The following is a 25,695-nucleotide window of genomic DNA, read 5'->3' as shown; positions in this document are numbered from 1 at the left end:
GTAGACAGTCCGTGCCAACCGAAGATGGGTTACACTTATTCATTGATTGTATGTATCCTCTTATAGAATTTGATAATTTATACCTAGGGAAGACGGGTCGTACCGCGTCTTAGTGGTTAGGTGGACGATCTGTGCCAACCGAAGATAGATTATGCTTATTCTTTAATAAGGTAGTTTCTTGTTTATTTATAACATGCATAGAATGAATTTATGGGATTAATTATGATTAACCATTGTTGTGCGGATAGAGGTGAAGTCAAAACCCTACTCTCTCTCTCTCTTATTTTAAATCTCTTTTATTTTCATGCACTTTAGTTTTTAAGCAAATCAAATCAAAACCCCTTTTAATTAAGTTAACTTTGATCTTTTAATTTTGATAATTAAACCCCTGCAGTCCTTGAGGTTCGACACCCTCTCTATAGCCGTATCCTACAAAGATTCGTCCTATTGCGAGTGGTAATTTTATTATTGATATTTTTTGTCACAAAAATACCACATCACTCTAACTCTTTTCTTTCCTAAAGGATTTAGCATGGTATATACTAAGTTATTCTTTAGAAAAGCATATGTTCTATGAAAATCGACAAACACACGAGGCTTAGGGCATGGGTGTATACTCCCGATTTCTCATGTTGATTAACCCAAGAATTGCGGTGTGGATTCTTTTGTTACTTAAGTTAAACCCAGGACTCGGTCATCCAAATTGATCTAACTAACAAGTCTATACCACATGCACATGTTGATCAGGCATACACATATGAAGAATTCATGCAAACAGATATTAATCAAGTTAAATAGCACAACATGACATCACAAGGCACCAATATTGAAATATTAATTTAACATAACTAGGGCTTCAATCTAGCCCTACTAAGTAAATTAGCTACACATAGAGTTGATGTTAAACATCTTCATAAAATAAAAGAAAATAAAGGAAAGAATAAACGTGAGACTTCACTTGAGAGCTCCTATCCTTCTCCCTTCTCCAACCTATCTATTCTAAAGGCTTAGGAGTTTATTTATAGATTTTAGAAGTCCTTGGAAAAGTAGTAAACCCTAGGGATTTTGTAGGGTTTCAATCCTATTACAATTTGGAGTTTGAAAAACCCTAATATGGAAATAGGGACATTATAGCCGCCACTTGGGATGCCTCCTGCGCATGGGTGCGCTCGATCGCAGCCCGTGTGCGCTCGATCGCAGGTCTGCAATCGATCCTTCTTTTGGACTGCGCTTGATCGCTCCTTGCCTGACTCGTGCAGTATCTTCTCTGGTATTGCGCTCGATCGCAGTACCAGGGAGCTCCAATTTTTTCATCTTCTCTTTTTTAGCCTAAATCACCCAGTTTTACTTCACTTTCTTCCAAAAGCCTGTAAAAACATCAAAAACACAAAAAGGAATTAAAATGACCTAATTAACTACAACCAAAGGATTAAAACATGTAAGATAAGGGCTGAAAATATGAATATTTTAGCACTTATCACCTAGTCCATCTATTCTAGAGGCTTAAGGATCTATTTATAGGCTTTAGAAGTCGTAGGCAAAGTAGTAAACCTAGGGATTTCGTAGGGTTTTGAGACCTATTACAAATTGGAGTTGGAAATTCCTAATATGGAAATAATGTCAATCCAGCCGCCACTTGATAAGTCTCCTGCGCACGGGTGCGCTCGATCGCAGCCCGTGTGCGCTCGATCGCAGGTCTGCAATCGTTCCTTCTTTTGGCATGTTCCTTCTGCGATCGCTCCTGGCCTGTTCGATGCTGTGTCCTCTCGGATATTGCGCTCGATCGCAGGTACCCTGCAATTGATCGCAATACCAGGGAGCTCCAATTGTCTTCGTTTCCTCTTTTGAGGTCAAATCACCTAGTTTTACTTCTTTTTCTTCCAAAAGCCTGTAAAAGTATGAAAAACACAAAAAGGAATTTAAATGGCCTAATTAATTAAAACCAAAGGATTAAAACATGTAAGTTAAGGGCTGAAAATATGAATATTTTAGCACTTATCAATAACAATTATACCAACAGGCTCAAAAAGGTCTGATCTATCCTGTGGAGTTCTCAAATCATCGTTCTGAAGTTCAACGCGCTCTCACACGCCATCGAAAGTTTCTGTGTCATTGTTCACACACCTCACACGTCGCCGCCAACCACCACGCGCCACCCTAGTCAGCCGTTTTCAAAAAAATACCGCCAGAATCCAGATCGGAGGCTGCCGATCTACTGGCCTATAGAAAGTACGCGCCACCAGGAGACGCCATGCGGCGCCACAACCTTCTATGGAAATTCTCACCGCTGCACGCGTCATTTTCGGCCACCACGCACCGCCCTTGTCAGCCGTTTTCAGAAACCAAGCTTAGATTCGTGATCGAAGGCTGCCAATCTATCGAGCCAATTGAAGCACGCGCACCGAGAAGCCACCACGCATAGCCACCTTTGTAAGTTGTCTTGTTGAGCTCACCTGTTTACACTACAATCGGCCACACTAGATTATTTCTGTTTTTTTTTTAGCTCACACACTTGATGTACACTCAGCCACACCAGGTCTCAGCCCTTTTAACCAAGCCTATATTCTTTATTATACACTCAGCCACACCAGATCCTAACCCTTAAAAACAAGCTCACATCCCCTATCATACACCCGACCACACCAGATTCAATTCTCTCACCAGGCTCACAGAACCTATCCTACACCCAACCACACCAGATTATACTCGTCGTACCTCCTACCACTCTCCCAAACACCAAAGATATTACCGAACCTATCCCTACTATTCTCGATGGCTCCAATTACCCAGCTTTGTCTTAAAATATGAGTAGATGGCTCAAAGGACATTGTCTTTGGGAGTATGTTTCTAGCGAAGAACCTAAACCTCTTGTTGGAAAAGAGGAACCCGCTGGGGCTTTCTCTACCTACCTCTGCACATGGAAAAGAATCCATTACAGGATTATCTCTTTGTTCTCCAACACTTGTGTTCTCTCCATTAGCATGACATTTGGCAATCTTGACAATGCCAAAGATGTCTAGGACATGTTAGCTCAACGCTACAGCACTACCGTTCTTGCTCAGTGATTTCAGATTATGACCAAGCTTCATCACATGCGCTAGGAATTAGGTCAGAGCATTACTGATTTTTATTCACAAATGACTTGTCTTTGGAATCAATTAGCACTATGTAAGCCAAAGTGAAGGGATAAGGTTGATGCCTCTGAGTACATCACTTTTTGCGATAGCAAGTGCCTAGCCGAGTTTCATGCGACAATTCAAGATGAGTTTGAGCATACTCGAGCTTCTCTTCTTCACCGCTCACCGCTGCCATCCTTGGAAAGTGCTCTTAGTGAACTCGTTTCAGAAGAGACCCTATTCTCCACTATGAAGTTACACACTTCTGAGATGGTCATGGACACTGCATCCCGCAATACGCGTGCCCCTAATTCTATTTCTGCCGGGTCTTCCTCGTCCAATCGGAATATCTAGTGCCATTATTGTCAGAAATTTGGCCACAGGTATAGTGAATGCAGAAAAAGACTTTATCATGGGAATCATCGAGCCCTTAGTCATAAGGCTGCTATGATCACTCATACTGATACATCAGATATGTCTTACACCGATGTTGCACCCCAACCCAGTACTCTTTCTCCTGCAGAAATCGAAGCTCTTATTCATCAGGTTTTTCCTAAGTCCAATCTTAATACCGCTATGTCCACCACACCAGGTAATTACTCTTGGTATATTGATTCTGCTTATTGTAATCACATGACACCGAATTCTTCCATATTTTTTGCAAAATCTGTGTTACATAGGCCTACCACCATTTGCACTGCTAATGGTTCCCATCTTGATGTTAGTCACGTCGGGTCTATTTCTACTCATCAACTATCTATGTCTGATACATACTTGGTGCCTAATCTCTCATTAAATCTTTATCTATTGGTCAACTTTGTGAACTTGGCTTAGAACTGCACTTTTCTAACCAAGGTTGTGATGGGCAGGATCTACAGACGGGACAGCTAATTGGGACCGCCCGTAAGATTGGACGTCTGTTCGAGCTTTCATCACTCCATCTTCCCCCTGCTGTGTCTGCTGCCACTCCATCTCGGTCTCCCTCTACCACCCTCAGTTTATGGCACTCTCGTTTAGGACATGCATCTATTTCTCGTCTTCGTTCTTTAGCTTCAAGTGGTCAGTTGGGGTCTGTTAAGTCTAAGTCATTTAATTGTGTTGCCTGTCAACTTGGAAAACAAAGTGCTTTACCTTTTAATAATAGTGCATCTATTTCTTCTGCTCCTTTTGATTTAGTGCATTCTGATGTATGGGGCCCTGCGCATATTCCCACCATGGGGGGATCCCGCTATTTTGTGATTTTTGTGGATGATTATTCTCGATACACATGGCTTTATTTTTTACAAATCGGTCTGAACTTCCAAAAATTTACTCTGAATTTCAACGGATGGTTCAAACCCAATTTTTCAGAAACATAAAAAATTTTCGTTCTGATAATGCCATGGAATATTGTGAATCTACCGTTCTCACTACCCTCAAACAAAATGGCACTCTTCCCCATCGTTCATGCCCAAATACTTCTCAACAAAATGGTTGTGCTGAACGTAAATACAGGCACATCTTAGACACTGTTAGGGCTTTGCTCCTCTCTGCTTCTATCCCTAAACACTTTTGGGGAGAAGCCGCTCTTACCGCTGTCTATACCATTAATAGGGTCCTGTCTCCCACTATCTTAAATAGGTCCCCCTATGAATTCCTGTATGGTTCTCCTCCTTATTACCAATCCCTCCGCATCTTTGGTTGTGTCTGTTTCGTGCTTCTTCTACCCCATGAACGAACAAAATTAGAACCTCGTTCTCACCTATGTTGTTTTCTTAGGAATGGCATTGAACACAAAGGATATCGTTGTTATGATCCTATTTCCAAACAGCTAAGCATCTCACGGCACGTCACTTTTTGGGAACATAGGTCCTTTAGTGATATAGAGTCTTTTCCTCCTAGTCCCTCTAGTTCTTCTCTTATCTTCACTAATATCTCGTTTGACTTGCTCCCCGACACTATTGATCTTGATGCAGGGATGACAAGCTCTCCAGACGACAGTCCGACGGTCGACCCCAATGACTCTGCCCCACTTGTTGATCCATCTACTCTTGAGCCAGCTCCCTCTGTCCCTCGTCGTTCTACTCGAGTAACAGCTCTTCCTTCTCATCTTCATGATTATCATTGTTATTCTGCTTTTGCTACTTTACATGAACGTCACTCCTTCCGTGAGGCTCATACTAACCCTCTTTGGCAGAATGCTATGTCTGAAGAACTTAATGCCCACTGATCGTCGTTCCACCACGGGTTATTGTTTCTTACTTGGTGATTCTCTCATCTCTTGGTGTAGCAAGAAGTAATCTGTTGTTGCCCGCTCTAGCACTGAAGCTGAGTATCGTGCTCTTGCTGACACCACCTCTGAGCTTCTTTGGCTCCGTTGGCTCCTACATGATATGAGTGTTTCTCAGACCTCCAGTTCTCCTATCTTTTGTGACAATCGAAGTGCAATTCAAATTGCGCATAATGATGTATTTCATGAACGTACTAAACACATTGAGATCGACTGTCATTTTGTGCATAACCATTTTTTGCAGGGGACTCTCCATCTCTATCCTATTGCTTCAGCTGATCAATTGGCTGATGTGTTCACTAAAGCACATCCACCTAGACGGGTTCGTGATCTTGTTTCCAAACTCAAGTTGGCATCTACATTACCACCTTGAGTTTGAGGGGGGATGTTAGAATATATTCATAATATATTATGAATATATTTTGATATTCACCATAATTGCTTTCCATATATATATATATATATATATATATATATATATATATATATTATATTATTCTGCAATATTGTACCTTAATTCCGTAATTGTATTTCCTATTTTATCTGGCCTTATTCAACTATAAATATGCCTCTTTGTATACAGTTCAATTCACACAGAAATATAGTATTTAGTTTTATCCCTATATTCTCTAGTTTATTTTAACAAAATAATTGACCTTTTTTAAAAAAAAATTCTTCCCTTTTCTTTGGTCTGAGGCAGATTAAGAGAAAATATGCTACAACCCCATGTGCTTTAGTACTTTTAATTTTAGGTACCAATTTTCAGTTTGATGAATTTTCTACTTGTGTTTTCCCTCAAATAAAACTAAAAGAAAACAAAAATCCCCCAATCTCCATGGCCAGTAAACCTCCAAGACTGGAGGGAGGATGCCAAGGAGGACCGGCCTCAGGTCTCCATGGCCATGAGTCCCATGGTCATGGCTGAGGAGACCCACGACCTCCTTGACCATGGTTCTACTCCATGGCGAGAAGACCCCATGGAGGCCGTAGGTCTCTAACCTTGGAAACCCAAGGCCATGGTTGTGGGGGTTGGTTCTTCATGGCAAATGAAGTGTGGCTTTTTTTTATATCTTTTTGGTTCTTTATATATATATATATATATATATATTTGCTGATGGGGTCTATTTGATGGAAAACCTAACAAAGGTCTCAATTTTCAAATACCCGAAGTACAAATTTAAAATTCATCAAATTAAGAATTATTATCTCAATGTCAACAGGCGATGAAGCACAGGAGGATGACTTTGGAGTGAGATTTTTTTTGTTATAATTTAATTTTAAAATTTAAATGCATTTTTTTAATAAAAAAAAGACTTAAAAATATATGTAAATATTCTACTTTCATTATATATATATATATATATATATATATACATTAATATGTATATTACTAAACATAGTGACACAAAGTTGCGTAAAACATTGCATGAATGTATAACTCACAAAAAAAAATATTACTATCATAAGACACTTAATTTTATTTTAATCCATAAAAAATATGTTAAAATATTTGTTCTCATGTGAGTAGTTTAAAATGAAAATAATAGCAAGAAGAAAACATATGAATTTTGATTATCAAAGCATTAGTTTTTAATATAATTGGTATGATACCTATAATATTTCAATGAAAGTTAAAATTCATATAATTCTAAACATTCTAAAAAAAATACAAAGCAAACTAAACAAAATATTTTTTTAATGAATACAAAATAAAACAAAATTTTTCACTAAACTTTTAAGGGAATCAAATCAATCCTGACATAAGGTGCAATGCATAATATTTCTTTGGTGTTTTGAAAGTATTTATGTTCAATTTATGCTTATTAAATCAAATAAATATTTCCCTTGTTTTGCTTTCAAAATCATAAAAACACTTTTAAAAATGGTTGAAAATCGACTAAATCACATAAACAAACAAAAAATCCCGTAAAACATAAGAGCCATAAAACATGTTTAAATCTTTGTTCGTATAAGTATATAGTACTCCTTAAAGACGAAATTACCCTTAGTAAAATAAAAACAAAAGATACTAAACCTTACAAAAAAGCCTAAAACAAAAAATATATATATAAAAAATCCAAGTGGTGGCCAATTTTTTTTTTTTTTTTTTAAAAAAAAAAAATCCTTTTTATAAGAAAAAAATTAAAAATTTTCGATTTTTTTTTTATTTCTTTTTTATAATTTTTTTAAAATATAAATTTCCGTTTTAAAAAATTTTAAATTTTCATTTAAAAGCATCAAAAAAAAAATTCGTTTTTTAAAATAAAAAAATCCGTTTAAAAAAACAATTAAACATTTTCGTTTTAAAAAATAAAAATTAAAAAAAATTGTTTTTTAATTAAAATTTTAGTTTTTAAAAAATTATAAATTATTTTTATTTTTTTCGATTTTATAGGAATATTTTTGTCTTGAGAAATTTATAAGGCCATTTTTATCTTTTTGCTAAAATTAAGTAGACATTGACAATGTTTTGGCAATTTGAGAGACATTATAATAATAAAAAGTTTGGAGAGACATTGTTTGATACTATGAAGGGTATGTGGAATTTCTTTTTTTAAAAAAAAAAAAATTTTAAGGATATTTTTGTTACTGTGAGCATTAACAAATTTTGGTAATTTGAATTTTGACTGAGACATTTGGAGGATATTGTCAATTTGGCCGTAGCTTGAGGCCGTGACAACTTTACTTTTTTTTTCTTTTTTTTATCCATTTGGACTTTTGAAGTTAAAAGGTCTGCGGTAGAAATTGGCCTATTGTTTTGGACCTTGATTTTCAGTCCACGGGACCACGGCATTGTTACCACGGGCTAAGGTTATCATATTTTAAAGTCGCCCAATCAGTCCCTCTCTCTCTCTCTCTCTCTCAATCCAAGACTGAAACTTCATCTCCACAGATATATCCTGTTGGACCTGTTCGAGTCTCTTTTCTTCTTTTGTTGTTTGTGCGTGTTTTCTTCCAAACCAAAGCAGCTGAGAGCAATGTCACCTGCAGCAACTGCCATTTTCTCGTCTTCCTCTTCCTTCACTCTTTTCCCTCTCACCTCACCATCATCAACAAAAGCAAAACCCCACATTTCAGTGGCTAACGGAAGAACCCTAACCCTCCTAGGCTTCCCTTGCTTCTCCTTCAATTATAAGAAGCCCAATCTCTTAATTCGATCCGCCATATCCATTGAGAAGGAAACCCCAGAGACCCACCGGCCCCACACTTTCCTCCGCCAATCCGACGACGATGATGCCGCCCTTTCCTCCTCACCGTCGTCTGTACGGTCCCGCTTCGAGAAGATGATAAGGGAAGCACAAGACCGCGTGTGCGAAGCGATCGAGGCCGTGGAAGAAGGAGGGGCCAAGTTCAAGGAAGACGTCTGGTCGAGGCCTGGCGGTGGCGGCGGCATCAGCAGAGTTCTGCAGGACGGCGCCGTTTGGGAGAAGGCTGGGGTTAATGTCTCCGTTGTCTATGGTATCATGCCTCCTGAAGCCTATCGTGCCGCCAAGGCCGCCGCCGATCAGACCAAGCCCGGTCCCGTTCCCTTCTTCGCCGCTGGAATTAGCTCCGTAAATACAAACATTTCCATCCAAAGCCATCGTGGCCATATGTATTGTATAGATATGAAAATGTCTCTGTTTCTCTGTTCTGTTTCAGGTTCTACATCCAAAGAACCCATTTGCCCCCACATTGCATTTTAATTATCGATATTTTGAGACTGACACTTCCAAAGGTATATCTTTCTGCCTAAATGTAATATTTTTCAGGCATCAAGCGTGCTATTTCAAGTTGATTTCTCATTATACAACATTCTATTCACCTGCATTATGTATAGAGTTTGCGAGGGTGCCATGTTTGTTAATGGCTTTGTTTTCTCTTCTCAAGTCAAATACATTAACAAACAGCTCCAAAAAAAAAAAAAAAAACTCCTCAAAACACAAAATCAGTTTTCCACTTTTTCATATTAAAAACAAAAAAACACCCTGAAACACATTACTAACATAGTTCAATTTAGTTGTCTAAAGAGGGAAAAAAACTACCAGCAGTTGGTATATATGAGATGATGTATGTCATACAAAATCCATTTTACTTGTTTTGCTCTTGACAGAAGGGAAGAAAAGAGTTTTATGTATGTAGGCATTATGATCAATAACCTACCAAATATTACTTCAAACATAGATCACTTCGTGGAGACTAAGAAGGGTGTTTGTAAATTCAGTATTCTTTTGGGTTGAATTATTTCTTTGTGGTTACTTCTTGCACTAGGTTGGGTTGTCTTGGCCCTCAGATTATACATACTTGTCCCCACAAATTTTAGACCTCTCCTTTTGAGCGTTAATGGGAAGATGGATGTATAGATCTGACTCTTTGATTGGCGTGAATGATAGGAACCCACGATAAATTGAACAGAAATATGTAGATAATTGATAGATAATGAACTCCACTTAAGGGTTGGAGACAAACCACGAAGACAGAAGTCAGATTACAAATTCAATACCCCAACCAATCTCTAGACTCTTGGTTTATACTAGGCTTAACCCACTACTCACAACACATCCAGTAACCACCCATAATACACACTAGCCCATGACACATAACTACCCACTAACATAACATAATAACTGAAGACTAACTATCCATGTAGCACTAACATAAACAAGGATAATAACTACCCACTAAGCTACTACACCCCACTTCCTTGAAGGAATTACTCCATGTTTTACATTATCAGTGAAACATAATTTACTTTTTTATTCTGATGTCAATTGTGTGAGTTCCTTGAGAAAATGCACTATCATTTCATTTCCCCTCATCAGCATCGTCAAATTGGGGATACTTTTTAGTAAATAATACTGAACTTCCTGAGGTTGCTATTTTAATTGTTATCTCTGGTTTGCTTGTCATCTAACTAGTCTGGTTAGTCTAGTTAGTAATCGTTATCTGAGGTTACTTTGGATGGGAATTCTAATTGAAAAATAAGTATTTTGTCACAATTTAAAAGGGTGTGTGAGTCCTACATGAGTGTATCTGTTATGTGGATCACAAACTTCCAAAGGCGGAGTGTTGATTTTTGAAAATAGGAGGTAATTCCTTAACATTTCCTCAAACCTCGAGGGAGATTGGCGGCCCTATTTACATTATACACATGTTACAGGAGATGAAGCAAATATCATTGACTAATTCTTGTTTCACTGGCCGTAAATGTTCATAACTAGTATGACAGTTTGCATTGTTTGTTGATGTCTACTGTTGTTTCATGTAGATACTCCGGGAGCACCAAGACAGTGGTGGTTTGGTGGCGGAACTGATTTGACTCCTGCTTACATCTTTGAGGAGGATGTCAAGCATTTCCATTTGGTATTTGCTTAAAACATCTGACACTGATTCATTTTTTCTATTTGAAACATTGAGAAGTGTTTTTACTCTTGTAGACAAATCACGTTTTTCCTAATGACATAAATTCAAAAAAATTGAAGAAATTCTCTGTGCTCCCTCTATAGGCTCAACAAGCAGCTGGTCTGTGTGGAATGAATAGCAAAAGGAAAATTATTTTTCCTTTATGTGAGAAAAAGTAGGCTAATTGTGTCTGAATACTAGATTAGAAGGGAATGGAACAGAAATTTGGGGCTTTTTGCATATGTTGAATTCATCATCTGCACGAAGGAATCAGACACAATTAGCGGTCTGCCGATTTAAAATATATTTCGATGTTCAAGTGTTCATCTATAGCAGTCTTAAGAACTGCATACATGGTTTGACTTATCACCTCCAGATTTAGAAGTTCTGTTCGTTTGAGGGAAAAATATAAATTTACTTCCTGAGTAATCCAACTTTTAACGCCTTAATTTTTTCTCGTTCTTCACTTTGCTCCTTCCCTCTAAAACCATATAAAAAAAAAAAGACATATGGGGCCATCCCTCCAGCCCGCAAGGGGGCGGGCACCCCAGTGGGGGGGTGGCTCTAACTGCCAACCCAAACAAAGGGGTTCTTAGGTGAGCCACCCCTCCCCATCTATCTTTTTTTTAAAAAAAATATTTTAATTTTTTAATAAAGTAAGAAATTATTTTTTTAACTAACGTGGTAAATTGTTTGTGGAATTAGTGGGGTTAATGCCACATAAGCAGTTTTGAAAGGAAGGAGTGAAGTGAAAATCGCAAAACACTTAAAAGAGTTAAAAGTCAGATTTAAAAACAGAGGGAGTAAATTGAAATTGCATGATCACTCAAGGAGTAAATTTATATTTTCCCTTTGTTTTACAATGAGATATTAATGGATTTAGGCTTACTGGTATTGGCCTTCTTCTGTAGGTTCAAAAAAGTGCTTGTGACAAATTCGATCCTACCTTCTATCCTCGATTTAAGAAATGGTGTGATGATTATTTCTATATCAAGGTATTTTCTTTCTAAAGCTTTTGATTAGTAATATCTTGTAATATGTGGTGCTGAGGATGCATTGAGTTTTTGCTACTCTTATTATAAATACTGCAAACTTCTCATTACTATTTAAATATGTAAACTTAAATGCACTCACGTGAACAACTTGGGTTTGCATCTCAGTATTTGTATGAAGTTTGGGATTTAAATAAAATGTCTTGTATGTCAACAAGTTGTACACAATGCAATGCTGACATTTAAAAGCGACCTGAGTCTCCAACTTAACCATTATATGGACTGGTCTGCCCCATGTAGGAACCAGTTTAAGGTCAGAGTTCTTGTAAAAAAAAACAAAGCCCAAGTTCTCCCTTTGAGGTCACCTGAAGTTGATAGTTTAGATACATTGATGGAACAACATGGTAGGACTCCAATATTTAAGCAAAAGGATATTTTTGCATGTTCTGTATGCGTTCAACATCTTATCAACAATACATTGATACATTGTGTTTGCTTGGACAACATCACATGTGGGATGGGGTTATAGGTAAAACATGTCACTTATCTCCGTTGCTGAACACAAAATGGAGTTCCTTTATACAATATTGTTAAAGTAGAGCTTATTACCATACTCTTGAGTTTAAAAGAAAGCTTGCAACTTCTAACCAAAGGGGACCTGCCAGCATGCCCTTCTTTGCCTGTTATGAGCTTATGTGCGTTGTAGTTGTATTTTTTATTGGGATGGATTATGGTTCCCAAAATGAAGGATTTGGATCAAGGTTCAGTGCCCAACCATCTCTCATTATTTCAACTCGTATATTTGTAACATTGCTTTCATTTTTAAAGTTACTTAGGAATCTGAAGTTAGTTTTATTTCTTCAGGGCTTGTCATTTCTTGCTCTGGGTCAGGTTTCCTAACCCTATATGGGGCAGGTTGCATTGGGCAATTTTGCACATACCAAATGCAAAGGGGCCTATAAACTTTGGACTCAGGTCATTGGAAACTCTAGCTTGGAATGCCCTTTGATTCCAAAATCAATGTGATAAGAAATATTTCTGCTTCATTGTTGAAATGATCAATAGAGTGACTTCATTGGTTTTATTTCTTTGTCGGTGCCAGTTAGAGAGCATGCTTGATAGCTATTCAGTATTCTTGGGTTGTTCAGACTTTTTTATTAGCTGAATAGGACAAATGTTATCTGTTATAATGATTTTGGTTCTATTTATCTAAGGTGTGAAATTCATTGGCTTTCCTAGACGGTTTTGCTCCATATTGACTGCTAATGTTATATGCAGCATCGTGCTGAGAGACGGGGGCTTGGCGGGATATTTTTTGATGATCTAAATGACTATGACCAAGAGATGCTTCTTTCCTTTGCCACTGGTAATTGCTTGAAAATATTGAATTGTTGTCATTATGTGGTTTACCTTTTAGTTTCAATTTACTTCAATCCTCTTCATGCTCACATCTATTGACTTGTAGAATGTGCGAATTCTGTGGTTCCTGCTTACATACCAATCATAGAGAAAAGGAAGAATATACCATTCACAGACCAGCACAAGGCATGGCAGCAATTGCGAAGAGGACGCTATGTAGAATTCAATTTGGTATCAACACTAACTCTACAGATGTTAGACATGTGTAAAATTTTTCTTAATGAGGCCTTGTTAACCTGTTTTCTTATCAATAAAGGTTTATGATCGGGGTACAACATTTGGGCTGAAGACAGGAGGTCGAATTGAAAGTATTCTTGTTTCTCTCCCACTAACTGCTCGATGGGAATATGACCATGTAAGCTTCTTCAATCTCTCTGAATGAAAATTCTATGTGGTATTAGTAAAAGGACAGGGGGAACTGATGAATGGAATATATCTGACTCATAATGCAAGGATGGTTTTGTTGTTTGTCGTGTGCAGCAACCAGAAGAGGGAACTGAAGAATGGAAACTATTAGATGCCTGCATCAATCCAAAGGAATGGATCTAAAATCATTGAAAAGAATGTCTTTATATTCCCAATCCCCCTCCCTTACCTCTTCCCCTGTCCTCCTTTTCAATGAGTGTTTCTTTATTGCTCAGTTAGAAGTTAGAGCCCGATGTCTACATAGATGTAATCCACTAGAAGTAAAAGGCGGTAGAGGTGTGAATCATAAATTATGAGTATGGTCTTTTGTAAGGACAGAAAAATCTTCTGGTGAATAAATACAATGATGACGCGGCTAGCAAGTGCCAGTAATTGCATAAATCTGTAAATCCTATATATGTTGCATGTCAAGGAAGTTAATAACATGACGTTTTTCGGGTAGAATTATTAAGTGTGAATCATATAATTATGAGTATGGCTCGTACATGGATTGTTCATCTTCACTTTATGGAAACGAATAACTGGTAAAAGCTTTGACCCTTTTTTTTTAAGTAAATCAATTCATTAGAAACTGCTTACACAAGAAGAATACAGACCCTCAATTAAGAAGAAAAAATACACGTTTATAAACTCAGTAAAAAATAAATTTTTTTTTTAAAAAAAGAAAAAAAAAAGAAAAAAGAAAAAAAAAAGAGGGACTACTATGCAGCACAATCTAACTATAAAGAAATTTGAACGCGACAGCTTTAACTCTAACACTCAACTAGAAAAATCTTTGAACTTCGCTCCAATTTCTTGCAATGATTTCATCAACCACGTAACATGCACAATTCACTGTCCTAGACCTAGCAAAAGCCATACGTGGACTCAGGCCATGTATGATTCGCAGATATATTTATAGAATAAAATGGCTATTCTTATGAAATAGTTATTTTTTTATTTGGTAACTTATCCTTAAGAATAGCTATCTTGTATCAAAAACCACCTCAAATTCAACCATTTCCTATATATAATAAGGAGTAGTCGGTACATTTGACTTTGGTGTAAGGCAGGCACCAAATTTGTACAATAATAAACCACCATCCACAAAAAGAGGAAGTAACCATAATAGAAGAAGTACTTTAAAAACTCCCGGCGGGGAGTAAAGGCTTCTCATCCATATAGGTTGTATTACTTGTAGGCCAATCGAGGAACTTGTAACCTTGAAGTGAGGGTGGCAGATAGCTCTGTGATGAAAAGGGAGTGTCACTGTCAGGAGGGTAAATATAGCCCTTTCCGTATCCAAGTTCATTCATTAATTTAGTTGGCGCATTCCTCAGATGAAGAGGCACTCCCTCATTCTGTCCAACTGATTCCCTCACTACATTCTGTGCAGCCTCGATAGCTCGATACACAGAGACAGACTTAGGAGCCAAAGCCAAATAAGCCACACATTGTGCAAGAATCACATTGCACTCGGGCATTCCCAAAAAGTGGCAGGCTTGGTAGCACGCAACAGCCTGGTTGAGAGCAGACGGGTCGGCCAAACCAACATCCTCACTCGCAAACCTTATTAATCTCCGAGCAATGTAGAGAGGCTGTTCACCTCCTTCTAACATTCTTGCCAACCAATAAATCGCAGCATCTGCATCACTTCCTCTCATAGACTTATGGAGGGCACTGATCAAATTATAGTGCTCCTCCCCAGCTTTGTCATAAGCAAGATGCTTGCACTGCATTGCCTCCTTAGCATCATCCAAAGTGACAATGGCTGCAAACGAACCAACCCCAGCTTCCTCATTTTCCACATGATCCTCACCACGGGCTCTAGGCTCCTCCTCCTTAACGGGAACCCGGGCAGCTGCCGTAATAGCGGAAATCTCCAAGGCATTCAATGCCACCCGAGCATCCCCGTCGCAATTCGCGGATATAAACTCAATAGCTTCCCCATTCACATCAAGGTGCGTTCCTACACTCTGTGTCAATCCCTTGTCCAGATCGTTTAAAGCCCGCTCGAGTAGCAGGGCAACATGGTGCGGTTTCAAAGGGTTAAGAGTCAGAACCCGACACCGAGACAACAAAGGCGTAATCAAATGAAAAGATGGGTTTTCTGTGGTGGCACCAATGAAGACAACACTCCCATCTTCAATGACGGGCAAGAAAGAGTCCTGTTGCGACTTGTTAAACCGATGAACCTCATCCACAAACAGCACAGTCCTCTTGTTCTTAGATAGTCTTAGTTTTCTAGCGCCCTCAACCGCGTCCCTGACATCCTTAACTCCACAAGTGGCAGCCGACAAGGAAACGAATCTATACGAAGAAGAAGAAGCGGAAGTGGAATTAACAATAGCTTTGGCAATGGAGGTCTTACCGGTACCGGGAGGGCCCCAGAAGACAATGGAAGGAAGGCGATTGCATTCGATTGCGGAACGAAGGAGGGAGTTGGTGCCGAGAAGGTGGTCTTGGCCAACGACGTCGTATATGGTACGAGGACGCATGCGCTCCGGTAAGGGCTGGTGGGGATGGGGGCTATTTAGTTTGGGCCGCTTGGATTGTTGTTGCAATTCTTGTTCTTGTTCTTGCTCTTGTTGTTCAGTTTGGTGGATTTGGATTGAGGGTGTGGGAGATGAGGGATTGTTGGAGGGTTTGGATTGAAGGGGGAAGAAGCGGTCGAGTTTGGGTTGGGAGGGTTTAGGCGTAGAAAAAGTGGTACAAGTGGTAGTGGTGGAGGATTTGTGATTGAGAATCCACTCGGTGGCTTTCAGGGTTGATTTGCCACCGGTGGCGGACAGGGCTTGCGCTGCCAATTCGTTTGGGAAGCCCATGTTTAGCAACTGCTGCATCTCCTCCATCTTTTACGCCGAATCACCGAACAGGGCTACTTCTTCTTTTATACTTTTTGCCCAATCTTTCGGACCCCAGCTACCACGTTTGACGTTTGGGACTGGAATTACCAAGCTATTTTATACTTTAGTGGGTCTACCATTATTTCTGATTTAAATTTGATGTTTTGCTCTTTTTCTTTTTCTAGCAAAAGATATGATTTACTCAAAACTTGCATTTTCCTCACGCAGCACTATCTCTAGAACTTCCCATGCTCTTCAATTTCCATTTCTGCTCTTCCACATTGGCCCTCTGGTGTACAGTTCATCGAAGAGGTATACGGGTGGCTTGAGCTTGGATGGCGAGAAAACTAGTAGTGGTCTTATTATATTGGAAAAATTACAATTTACCCCATTAAGGTTGATAGTGTTTTTCAATTCGAATATCAAAGTTTTAATTTTTGCAATTCACCCCCACAAAGTTTAAATTTTTTTCAATTCGACCAATATTATCCCAAAATTTCCATATTGCCCAAATTTTATTTTTTTTTTTATGAAAAAAAAAAAAAAAAAAACAAACAAACAAATTTAGGGTTATGGCCAAATGGGCAAAGGGTAGTTACGGCCGCCTCGAATTTTTTATAAAAAAATAAATAAAAATAAAAATGATGGGCAATAAGAGAAGTTTTGGATGCAATTGGTCAAATTGCAAAAATTTGAAACTTTGGGAGGTGAATTACTAAAATTAAAACTTTGGTGCTCGAATTAAAAAACGCTGTCAACTTTGGAGAGGTAAACTGTAATTTTCCCTATTATATTTAGGTCCCCGACATATGCGCCTTTTCACCAATCTTATTACTTCTCTTAATTGACTAAAGAATGGCTGATCTACAATCAGATAAACTCCAATACATTTTCTGAGTGGGTTACATTATCTTTACCCATAGAGTCTGCAAGTTACAACTTTCATTGCGTACTTATCTACCTTAGCTACTTTTCCAGTTTGATCTCAGTGGCAATCGTAGGCACTTTCCATAAGAATGAAGCAAAATGATATTTTCTACAACGATGATAAAAACCATTGAGCCACACTTGCACAAATATTAAATGTAAACAACACTACTGAAAAATCAATATGTCCTCCTACCAAAGGGTAAGCCACACTTGAAATCTAAAAAACATAATAAATGTGCATAAAGTGCTTCGCGTTCTCGCACTCATTCAAAACAGAACTAAAAAAAACTTCCAAGTCTCGGACTAGGAAGTATTGCACAGGCCGAAAACAACTCTTCACAGTAAGGCATTTAGTCGAGAACGTGGCGATGAGATCACTTCTTCTTTTCTCCAGCTCCACCAGACCTGAAGACAAGTCCCCATGAAGAAAATAAGATATAGCACTTGAAAATATCCAACAACCGAAACTCTTTGCATTTCCGTTAAGATGCTATATATACAAGGGTATCAAGTTACCATGGCACTTCTCAAGAAAATTATAATAGGTGGTAGAACTCAGATTTGAACACAAAGAAGTTTTGCCTAGGCAAAAAAGAAAAACACAATGAATTTTGATAACACATGTAGGAGTGAGAATTTCCAAGAATATTTACCTCATCTTGCGAAGAACATTAGACATTTCTTCACGCTTCTTCTTTGCCCTCTTGTGAGTGCCAAGCTTTCTTTTAGCTACTTTCAGAGCGCGCTTGTCCTTTCCAACTTTAAGAAGCTCAGTGATCCTCTTCTCATATGGTGCAAATCCAGCAACTTCCCTGATCAAGTTCCTCACAAAGTGGACTCTTTTACTAGTTTTCTGCATGTGTAATAAACAAACACGTGGGAAGAGAAGGGGGCAGGGGGGGGAGAGAAAGTATCAACAGATTGTGCCATGAAGAATATCAAAAAAGAAAATTTAAATCGTAGTGAGAATGATTTGACTGAAACCATGTAGAATATTATTCACAACCAAGGAAAAATATGTTCTTTAGCCACACTCCCACTGGAAGATAGTACAGTAATGGTAGAACAATGAGAGGCTACTTGTCTTAACACACGAGACAAGCCATTTATCATTACGATAGGTGACAAGTGGAAGCGTTACCAATGGGAAATTCTTTCTCATCTATCCATTTATTTATAAATCAATATATTTTGAACTCCGTAAAAAGTGCGCTTCTTACTTTAATATGCTAAAATCAACAAGTTATTTGCTTCAATGATTCCCAAATGTAAAACATGACTTGGTGGTATTAAAACAGTGAAGACACAGACTCCATAAAAGTATGTTAGCAAATGAATCAACTTACTCCTTTGCGATCAGAAGGACGTGAAGCCAATTCTTTCTTGGTGACAACATGGCCTTTATTCAAGCCCACAAAGAGGCCAGTATTTGGCTGTTTAGGAGCCATTACCTGCTTAGAAAATCACAATTCATTACCGTTCACCTAGATAAAAGGGAAATCAAATGAAAATCACAAGATAGCGTGCAAACAGGTTTCAATCATTAATAATCAAAGATTTTTCTTATATCAGCTCTTTTTTGACCAAACTTTTAACCGAATTCAGAATTTGTGACACTTATTTCTATGGGCGTCATAAATTACTTTTCTTAAACTATGATATATACCGTTTGTCTTACCATAAAACTGGACAACCAGCATGCAGTAAAACATCTTGAAAACAAAATGAAATCTTTAAATAAATCACAGAGAACTTTTAACTAGCAAAAATGAGTTGGGTCTCAAAACTAGTACATGTATTCTTTACTTCAAGATAGATCTCAACAACAAACAATCAGTAAAACATTTAAAAAGAATCGGTACATCCAAAAACTAAATCGCTCAGAATCTTAGATTATAAAAAACAAAAAAGAGAGAGATGGGATTTCAGAATTATCACGTAATTATTTTTATTTAATACAAATCTAAGCAACAAACAAGCAGGCAAAAATGTTCACAATCACTTGGAATGTATAAAACCCAAATAAGCTCTCACACATGATATGCAAATACTGAATATTCACACCTAACACTCTCAACACATATAGATAAAAACACACACACACACACAGAAGAGTCCGAAAATGTGGAGCTTTGTCTCGTCGGTGAGAAGTGAAGGAAAGAAAGCTATACTGTTACCTCAAAAAAGATTCTAAATTGTTTTATCTTTTCCAGATTTCTTAGCAGCAAAACAGATAAGTTGATCGACTAAAACTACAGAATCATGTCGGAGAAAGCTAACTGAGAGACAGAAGGCGGAGGTTTTGTTACCTTTGGGATGAGTCAAAGCTCCGATAAACCGAGGCGGGTCGGAGAAAAAGAGGGGGTTGTGTGCTGGGTTTGTGATTGCTTTTATAGCCGACTTGAAGGAGGAGGAATACGAGGAAAAGGTAAAGGGTAATTCAGTCAATGATGAAGCCTTAGAGTGAGATAGAATTGAAAAATAAAATTTTAAAGCTAAAAAATGTTATTTTTAAGAATTAAACTTTGGTCCGGATGCTATGCAAAATGTCTCTTTTACAGCCTCCAATCACCAATTGCCACATTAGCTAAATCACAATAATTGCACAGAATTAAACTAGAACCACATTCACTAGATGATGAAAAGAGAAGAAAAGAGAAAGAAGAGATGGTCTCGAAGAAAAAAAACACAGAAACGGGCCAAACGGCCATGGCCGTGGGTCTAGCCTTGAGGAGTCGTGATTCACAGCACGCCAGGCATTTTTTTTAAAAAAAAATTAATATTAAAAATAAGGGGAAAATGCAGTTTACTTCCATGAAGTTTCAGTAGTTTTTTAATTTTAACCCCAAAGTTCAAAAATTGGCAATCTATCTCCTGAAGTTTCAAAAATTAGCAATTTAAACTTTCTGTTAAATTGGAAGAAAATTTTTTTAAAAAAAAACCCTTAGGGTAATGATGTAATTTCATAGATTTCCGTCTATTTAGATGAAAAAATTAAACGGAGGGTTTAAATTACCAATTTTTGAAACTTTAGAGGGGTGGATTGCTAATTTTTGAACTTTGGGATTAAAATTGAAAAACTCCTGAAACTTCATGAGGGTAAACTGCATTTTTCCCTAAAAATAAATAAATAAATAAAAATTGGCTGGCGTGCCGTTGTGTTTAGCTTTACCCGGCCGTGACCTACGGCTTGCCAAACCAACCACCCACGACGTGGGTCACCTCTCTCATGCGCCGGTTTTTGGCCTTTAGGGTATTAAAACTCTTAAATGATTAACTTTTCACCTCTAAGTTTTAGTTTTGAATCAAAAAACGAGTTTTGTGGCGTTAAAAACAAATTTTGAGGCATTATAAATGAATCTTAAGGCATTAGAAATGGTTTTGAGGTGGGTCATAGCGGATTTGAGGCTCAAACCCCACGCTGTGGGTATCTGTGGTCGTGGTGTGGGTTTGGGTTCGCCGGAATTTTTTTTTTCTTTTTTTTTTTTTTTTTTCTCTTTTTCATTTTGATTTGGTGTGGATGATCTCCGTTTCATTATTTGCATTTTTGTTAAATGGATGAGGTGTCAAATGGTGATTGTGTGCTGTAAAAGAGGTGGTTTGCAAAAGTTTTGACCATAGGGGCTCTCTATTTTTAAACTTTTTTCAAGAGTTTTGAAGTTCCCAATCATTTTTTCTAAATTTAATCAACAAAATTACCTTCTTTTTTCTCCTATACAAATAAACTCCACAACCTTAATACTTACACTCTCTCTGTCGTCGTCTTCGCATATTTTTGTTCATCAAAATTTTGCACCGATGATTCCCACTGCAAAACGAAGGTAATTTTCCACCGATGAAGAACGTGAGAGAGATTTGAGGGGTGTGGGTTAAATGTTTGATTTTTAGAGAGTTAATTTTTTACAGAGATCAAATTTTTGCCACAAATCTCTCCCAATCTCGTTCTCTCTGTCTTCTTCTGTTGAGAATCAATCCCTTGCTTCCGCAAATAAGCTTCTCCTACAGTGTAGAAGTGAGATGCTTTGTGTGAACATGTTAAAAAATACTCATTTATCAAATATTTGTTACATGAAATTCTAATTTTGGCTTAAATTTACGTTTTTTTTTTTTTTAAATAAACACCTCATATCCTGCTTATAGAAAATAGAAATCGTAAATTTTTTTCTATTTTAAATTAAATGTTTTTTAAATTGTAATGTTAAACGTCTTACATTTTGCGATATCTTTTAAAAACGCAAATTATTTTTACAAAATCTCAATTCTAAACTCACCATTAAAAAGAAAAGGAGAGTGAAGAGGGAAAGAAGAGAGAGAACGACGTTTTTTTTTATGAATATAAATTAATTATAGAGGAAGGTTTTTACCCCTCTTAATCCCAGGAAGGATAAAAAAGAAAAAACCAAAAAGGAGTGGTTGGAAATATTTTGAAAAAAAGGGTCTATTTAGCAAACTATGCTCTAAAATTGACACATCTTAAGACCTTAATATGTCTTCAAGAGGTAGTTCAATCGGTTGGAATCACATTTAATAAAGTGGAGGTCACTAGTTCGAATCCCCCTCTCCCCTCTTGTGCGGACATGTCAAACCAACAACGTTGAGAGTTCGCTCAGCCGACTTTTAGCCCATTAATATGTACTGGGCCATCACTGCCGTTGCCACCATGTCGCCACAAATACAGTTATACGACAGAATAGAACAATTTAACCTCAAATGGGCCCATAATTATGTATTGATCCAAATGGGCCAATTTAACCCCCATTGTTTGGTCGTTGCCAACTTTTTCCTGTGCATAGAGACTCTAATCCACATTCTTATCATTGGAGTCCGAAAAAGCTTTGCCCAATTTACGTAACATCTACATGCATTCGATTGGAATATAGGCTCCCTTTATTTTAATGTAAACGTAATATGTTTTGCGTTGAAATTCGTTGAAAATATTTTTTTAACTTTTGGCTTATACCAAAAATCCGTGACAACGATGACAATAACAACGTTGGTGCTAGAGAACTCCATCAGTTGCTCCGGGGACAACTCCAGCAACTCAAAAAACTCCGAACGGAGGCTCCAGTGATTCCAACAACAACCCCAACAACTTAGGCGGTAGCTCCTACGGCGAGGGAGAAGGAGGTTATGTGCTGTGGGTTGAAAAAAAAAAGTTCAAATTCGAAAAATAGTTTATGATTTTAAAAACCGTAAACCATTTTACAAGAAGAATCAAATAAGGTTTTTTCATCAACTAAAAATATTTTTCAGTTTGATTATGATTTTCGATTGTATCAAACACCAAAAAATAAGAAAATTGGTTTCCTAAAAATATTTTACATTGAAACAAACAGAACTATAGTTAAAAAGTCATTTAGATTGTAATTGAGATTTACATTTCCCTTGCCTATTTATATTTTAAAACTTCAAAACAATAATCAAGTTCTTAAGTTCCTCACTCGTGGAACTTGAATTACCTCAAAATGTCCTATTTAAATTAAATTTGTCCCAAGTATTAGAGAATTTGTTTGATGTAGCCAACTGCCAACCCAAAGTTTTTAGTAAATTTAACTAAGCCTTTTTTTTTTTTTTTTTTTTTTTCAGTCTTTTTGTTTCCTCATCTTAAAATAAAATTATCAACAAACAATTAAAATACAAAACGCTATTAAAAGCGACGGGGTGAAGGTTTGAGGATATAATCTTCTTCCGGCGACGGGGTGAAGGTTTGAAACAGAAGAGCGAGTATGGGAGACGATCTGGAGACGTTATGTGGAAAGATCTCTCTCATAGTAGGGGAAAAAGTAGGCATCCCGGTTTCAGAAGGGGAAATTGTGGCCGACAGAGAGAAGCGCGAGAGGTGTCTTGTGGGCAGAATTGGTATTGAGAAGAAGGTGAATAAGGAGGCCTTTAGAAACGTTTTATCCCGGATATGGCGTACGATGGGTTCTGTGGTCTTCAAAGAAATGCAAGATAACGTATGGTTGTTTGAATTTGTAGATCTTGATGACAAGAAGAGAGTCATGGAGGGACGACCATGGTCATTTGATCGTCAAATTTTGGTTCTAAACGACTTTGATGGGAGTATTCCACCGGCTCAGATGCAGTTTACCCACTCACCCTTCTGGATTCAGGTGCATGATATGCCACTTTTATGTATAAACAAAGGGGTGGGCACAAAGATTGGAGAATCCCTTGGAACTCTGGAAGACATAGATGTGGCGGGCGATGGAGGTGGGTGGGGAAGATGTTTGAGAATAAGGGTGAATATTGATTTGAACAATCCAGTGGAGAGGAGTAGGGCATTATCAATGGGGGGACAAAAGTACTGGGTGACTTTCAGGTATGAGAAACTACCACTGTTTTGTTTTCATTGTGGTAGAATTCTGCATGGTAAGAAAGGTTGCACAGTCAAGACCTCTCAACGAAGGCATGAAGAGGGAGGAATCAAAGAGTGGGGTGTCGGGCTTAAGGCGGAGGAGAATGGGAGGTGATTTGGGTGGGGGGGTATTTTCGGGAGGAAAGTAGAAAACCTAGTAGCAATTCATCACACCAAGAGCAATCTAAGAGCGGTGATTTAGCAAATTATGGAAACCCTAGATATGCAAGCCATAATGGGAATAAGGACAGTTGTGCTTATGGGGAATCTTCCTATAAGAAGGATAGTAGTGTGGCGATATCCAAGGCAATTTCTAATTCTTAGGATCACCAAGTGGACAACTACTCGGGTGAGGTGGAAGGGAAATTAATGAGAGATAATATGGTGGCAAAGCGGGGTGATCAGATGGGTGATAACGTGTCTAAGGAGTGGGTTAAGATGACAAACATGGAGGTTAATGCTGCTACGTCCCATGCAACCATGCAGGACGATGTAGGAAAAGGGGTTGGGGAAATGTGCAATGTGGAAGGAGGGAATCAGGGAGGGGAAATTGAAGGAAATAAGGAAAAAGAGGGCCATACTTTGGGACTTATAGCTGCTGCAGAAGATCAGTTGTCGGAAGGAATGGGTGACAGAGTGTTTTCGATGGAGGTGGAAGGAGAGGGGGACTTACAGGAGAGATCGGGTGGGACTGTCAGGAAACGGAAGCGCAAAGCCCGTGCGGTTGAAGGATGTGGGAATCGATCACTCCTGGAAGATAAAAATATTAAAAAGAGGAAAAATAGCAGTGATATAAGAGGCAGGGTGGGAAATGAGATAGGAAAAAAGAGAAAAAGGGGTTTGAGCCAGGAGGAAGACGAAGCAAATGTATTGGGGGCGGCTGTTCAACAGCCCCGCCAAGTCCAATGAGTCTTATAAGTTGGAATTGCCGATGGTTTGGGAACCCTCAGACCGTTCGAGACCTTAGCCAGATGGATAAGGATAAGAAACCCAGCTTTTTGTTTCTTATGGAAACAATTAGCAGTCAAAAAATGATGGAATGGATTAAGGTCAAGCTTGGTTTTGCAGGAATGTTTGTAGTTGACCCGGCGGGAAGGAGTCGAGGTATTGCCCTTTTTTGGAAATAAGTTAATAATTTGGAAATTCAAAATTATTCACGGCGGCATATTAATGCCATTGTGAAGAGAAACGAATGCCCCCCAAGGAAACTCACTAGTTTTTATGGTAACCCAGATAGTTCGAAACAGAAAGAGTCTTGGGAACTTCTAAAGCACCTCAAGTATTTTTCACCGGAGCCATGGTTGTGTGTATGTGATTTTAACGAAATCACTCATCAAAATGAAAAAACAGGAAGTTCGAGGTGAAGAGAGGGGAATATGGTTGCTTTCAAACTTGCATTGGAAGACTACTATTTGGGAGACCTTGGGTTTAATGGACCACATTTTACATGGTCTAATAAACGGACAGATGGCACAACTATTCAAGTGAGATTCGACAGAGCATTGCCTAATAATACTTGATGTGTGAGTCATAGAGGGACATCGGTGATTGCTTTAGCAACCAGGGCCTCAGATCACAACCCTGTGTTGGTAAATTTTGAATAGGAGGAAAGGAATCATGGAGGTGGTAGAAGGGGTTTCAAATTTGAAGAGAGGTGGTGGCTTGATTCAGACTGTGAAAAGGTTATCCAAGAGGCATGGGAGGGTATGGAAACAAAAGGGGGCAATGCTGACCGAAAGGCTCAATCTTGAATAGTGCCAGTCATGGCTTCAAGGGTGGAGCAGATGGAAATATGGAAATATTAAGGAAACGGTGAAAAAGAAAACAAAATAACCGGCACAATTGCAAAAAGAAGAAGGGGAAGGGTCTCAAGAGGCTATCAAGCAGTTGCAATTAGAAATTGATCATCTTTTGGAACATGAAGATATTAAATGGAAACAACGCGCGAAACAACACTGGTACCAGAACGAGGATAGAT

The 25,695-nt window shown here is 38.1% G+C and overlaps 3 protein-coding genes across 3 annotated transcripts; 1 reads left to right on the top strand and 2 right to left on the bottom strand.

Annotated features, from left to right (window-relative positions):
- The first annotated feature begins 8,213 nt into the window (after positions 1 to 8,213).
- On the top strand, positions 8,214 to 13,985 carry LOC132182963 (coproporphyrinogen-III oxidase 1, chloroplastic). The gene is made up of 8 exons (XM_059596341.2): positions 8,214 to 8,939; positions 9,028 to 9,103; positions 10,634 to 10,728; positions 11,679 to 11,762; positions 13,038 to 13,125; positions 13,225 to 13,349; positions 13,435 to 13,533; positions 13,659 to 13,985. Exons 1-8 carry the CDS (start codon positions 8,364 to 8,366, stop codon positions 13,725 to 13,727), a joined length of 1,212 nt encoding a protein of 403 aa, XP_059452324.2. The 5' UTR covers positions 8,214 to 8,363; the 3' UTR covers positions 13,728 to 13,985.
- Positions 13,986 to 14,592: 607 nt separating this feature from the next.
- Positions 14,593 to 16,499, bottom strand: LOC132162323 (AAA-type ATPase family protein). The gene has a single exon (XM_059572570.2). It carries the CDS (start codon positions 16,433 to 16,435, stop codon positions 14,726 to 14,728), a length of 1,710 nt encoding a protein of 569 aa, XP_059428553.1. The 5' UTR covers positions 16,436 to 16,499; the 3' UTR covers positions 14,593 to 14,725.
- A 975-nt stretch (positions 16,500 to 17,474) lies between these two features.
- LOC132187385 (large ribosomal subunit protein eL36x) lies at positions 17,475 to 19,764 on the bottom strand. The gene is made up of 4 exons (XM_059601683.1): positions 19,669 to 19,764; positions 18,706 to 18,810; positions 18,013 to 18,212; positions 17,475 to 17,764 (listed from the first exon to the last, which is right to left on the bottom strand). The coding sequence occupies exons 2-4, from the start codon at positions 18,805 to 18,807 to the stop codon at positions 17,734 to 17,736; spliced, it is 333 nt and encodes a 110-aa protein (XP_059457666.1). The 5' UTR covers positions 18,808 to 18,810; positions 19,669 to 19,764; the 3' UTR covers positions 17,475 to 17,733.
- Positions 19,765 to 25,695: the final 5,931 nt, after the last annotated feature.

The sequence above is a fragment of the Corylus avellana genome, chromosome 2 (genome assembly GCF_965113065.1).
Source record: "Corylus avellana chromosome 2, dhCorAvel1.hap1.2, whole genome shotgun sequence".
Classification (NCBI taxonomy): Eukaryota; Viridiplantae; Streptophyta; class Magnoliopsida; order Fagales; family Betulaceae; genus Corylus; species Corylus avellana.
This window is presented reverse-complemented; position numbering and strand designations above follow the sequence as displayed.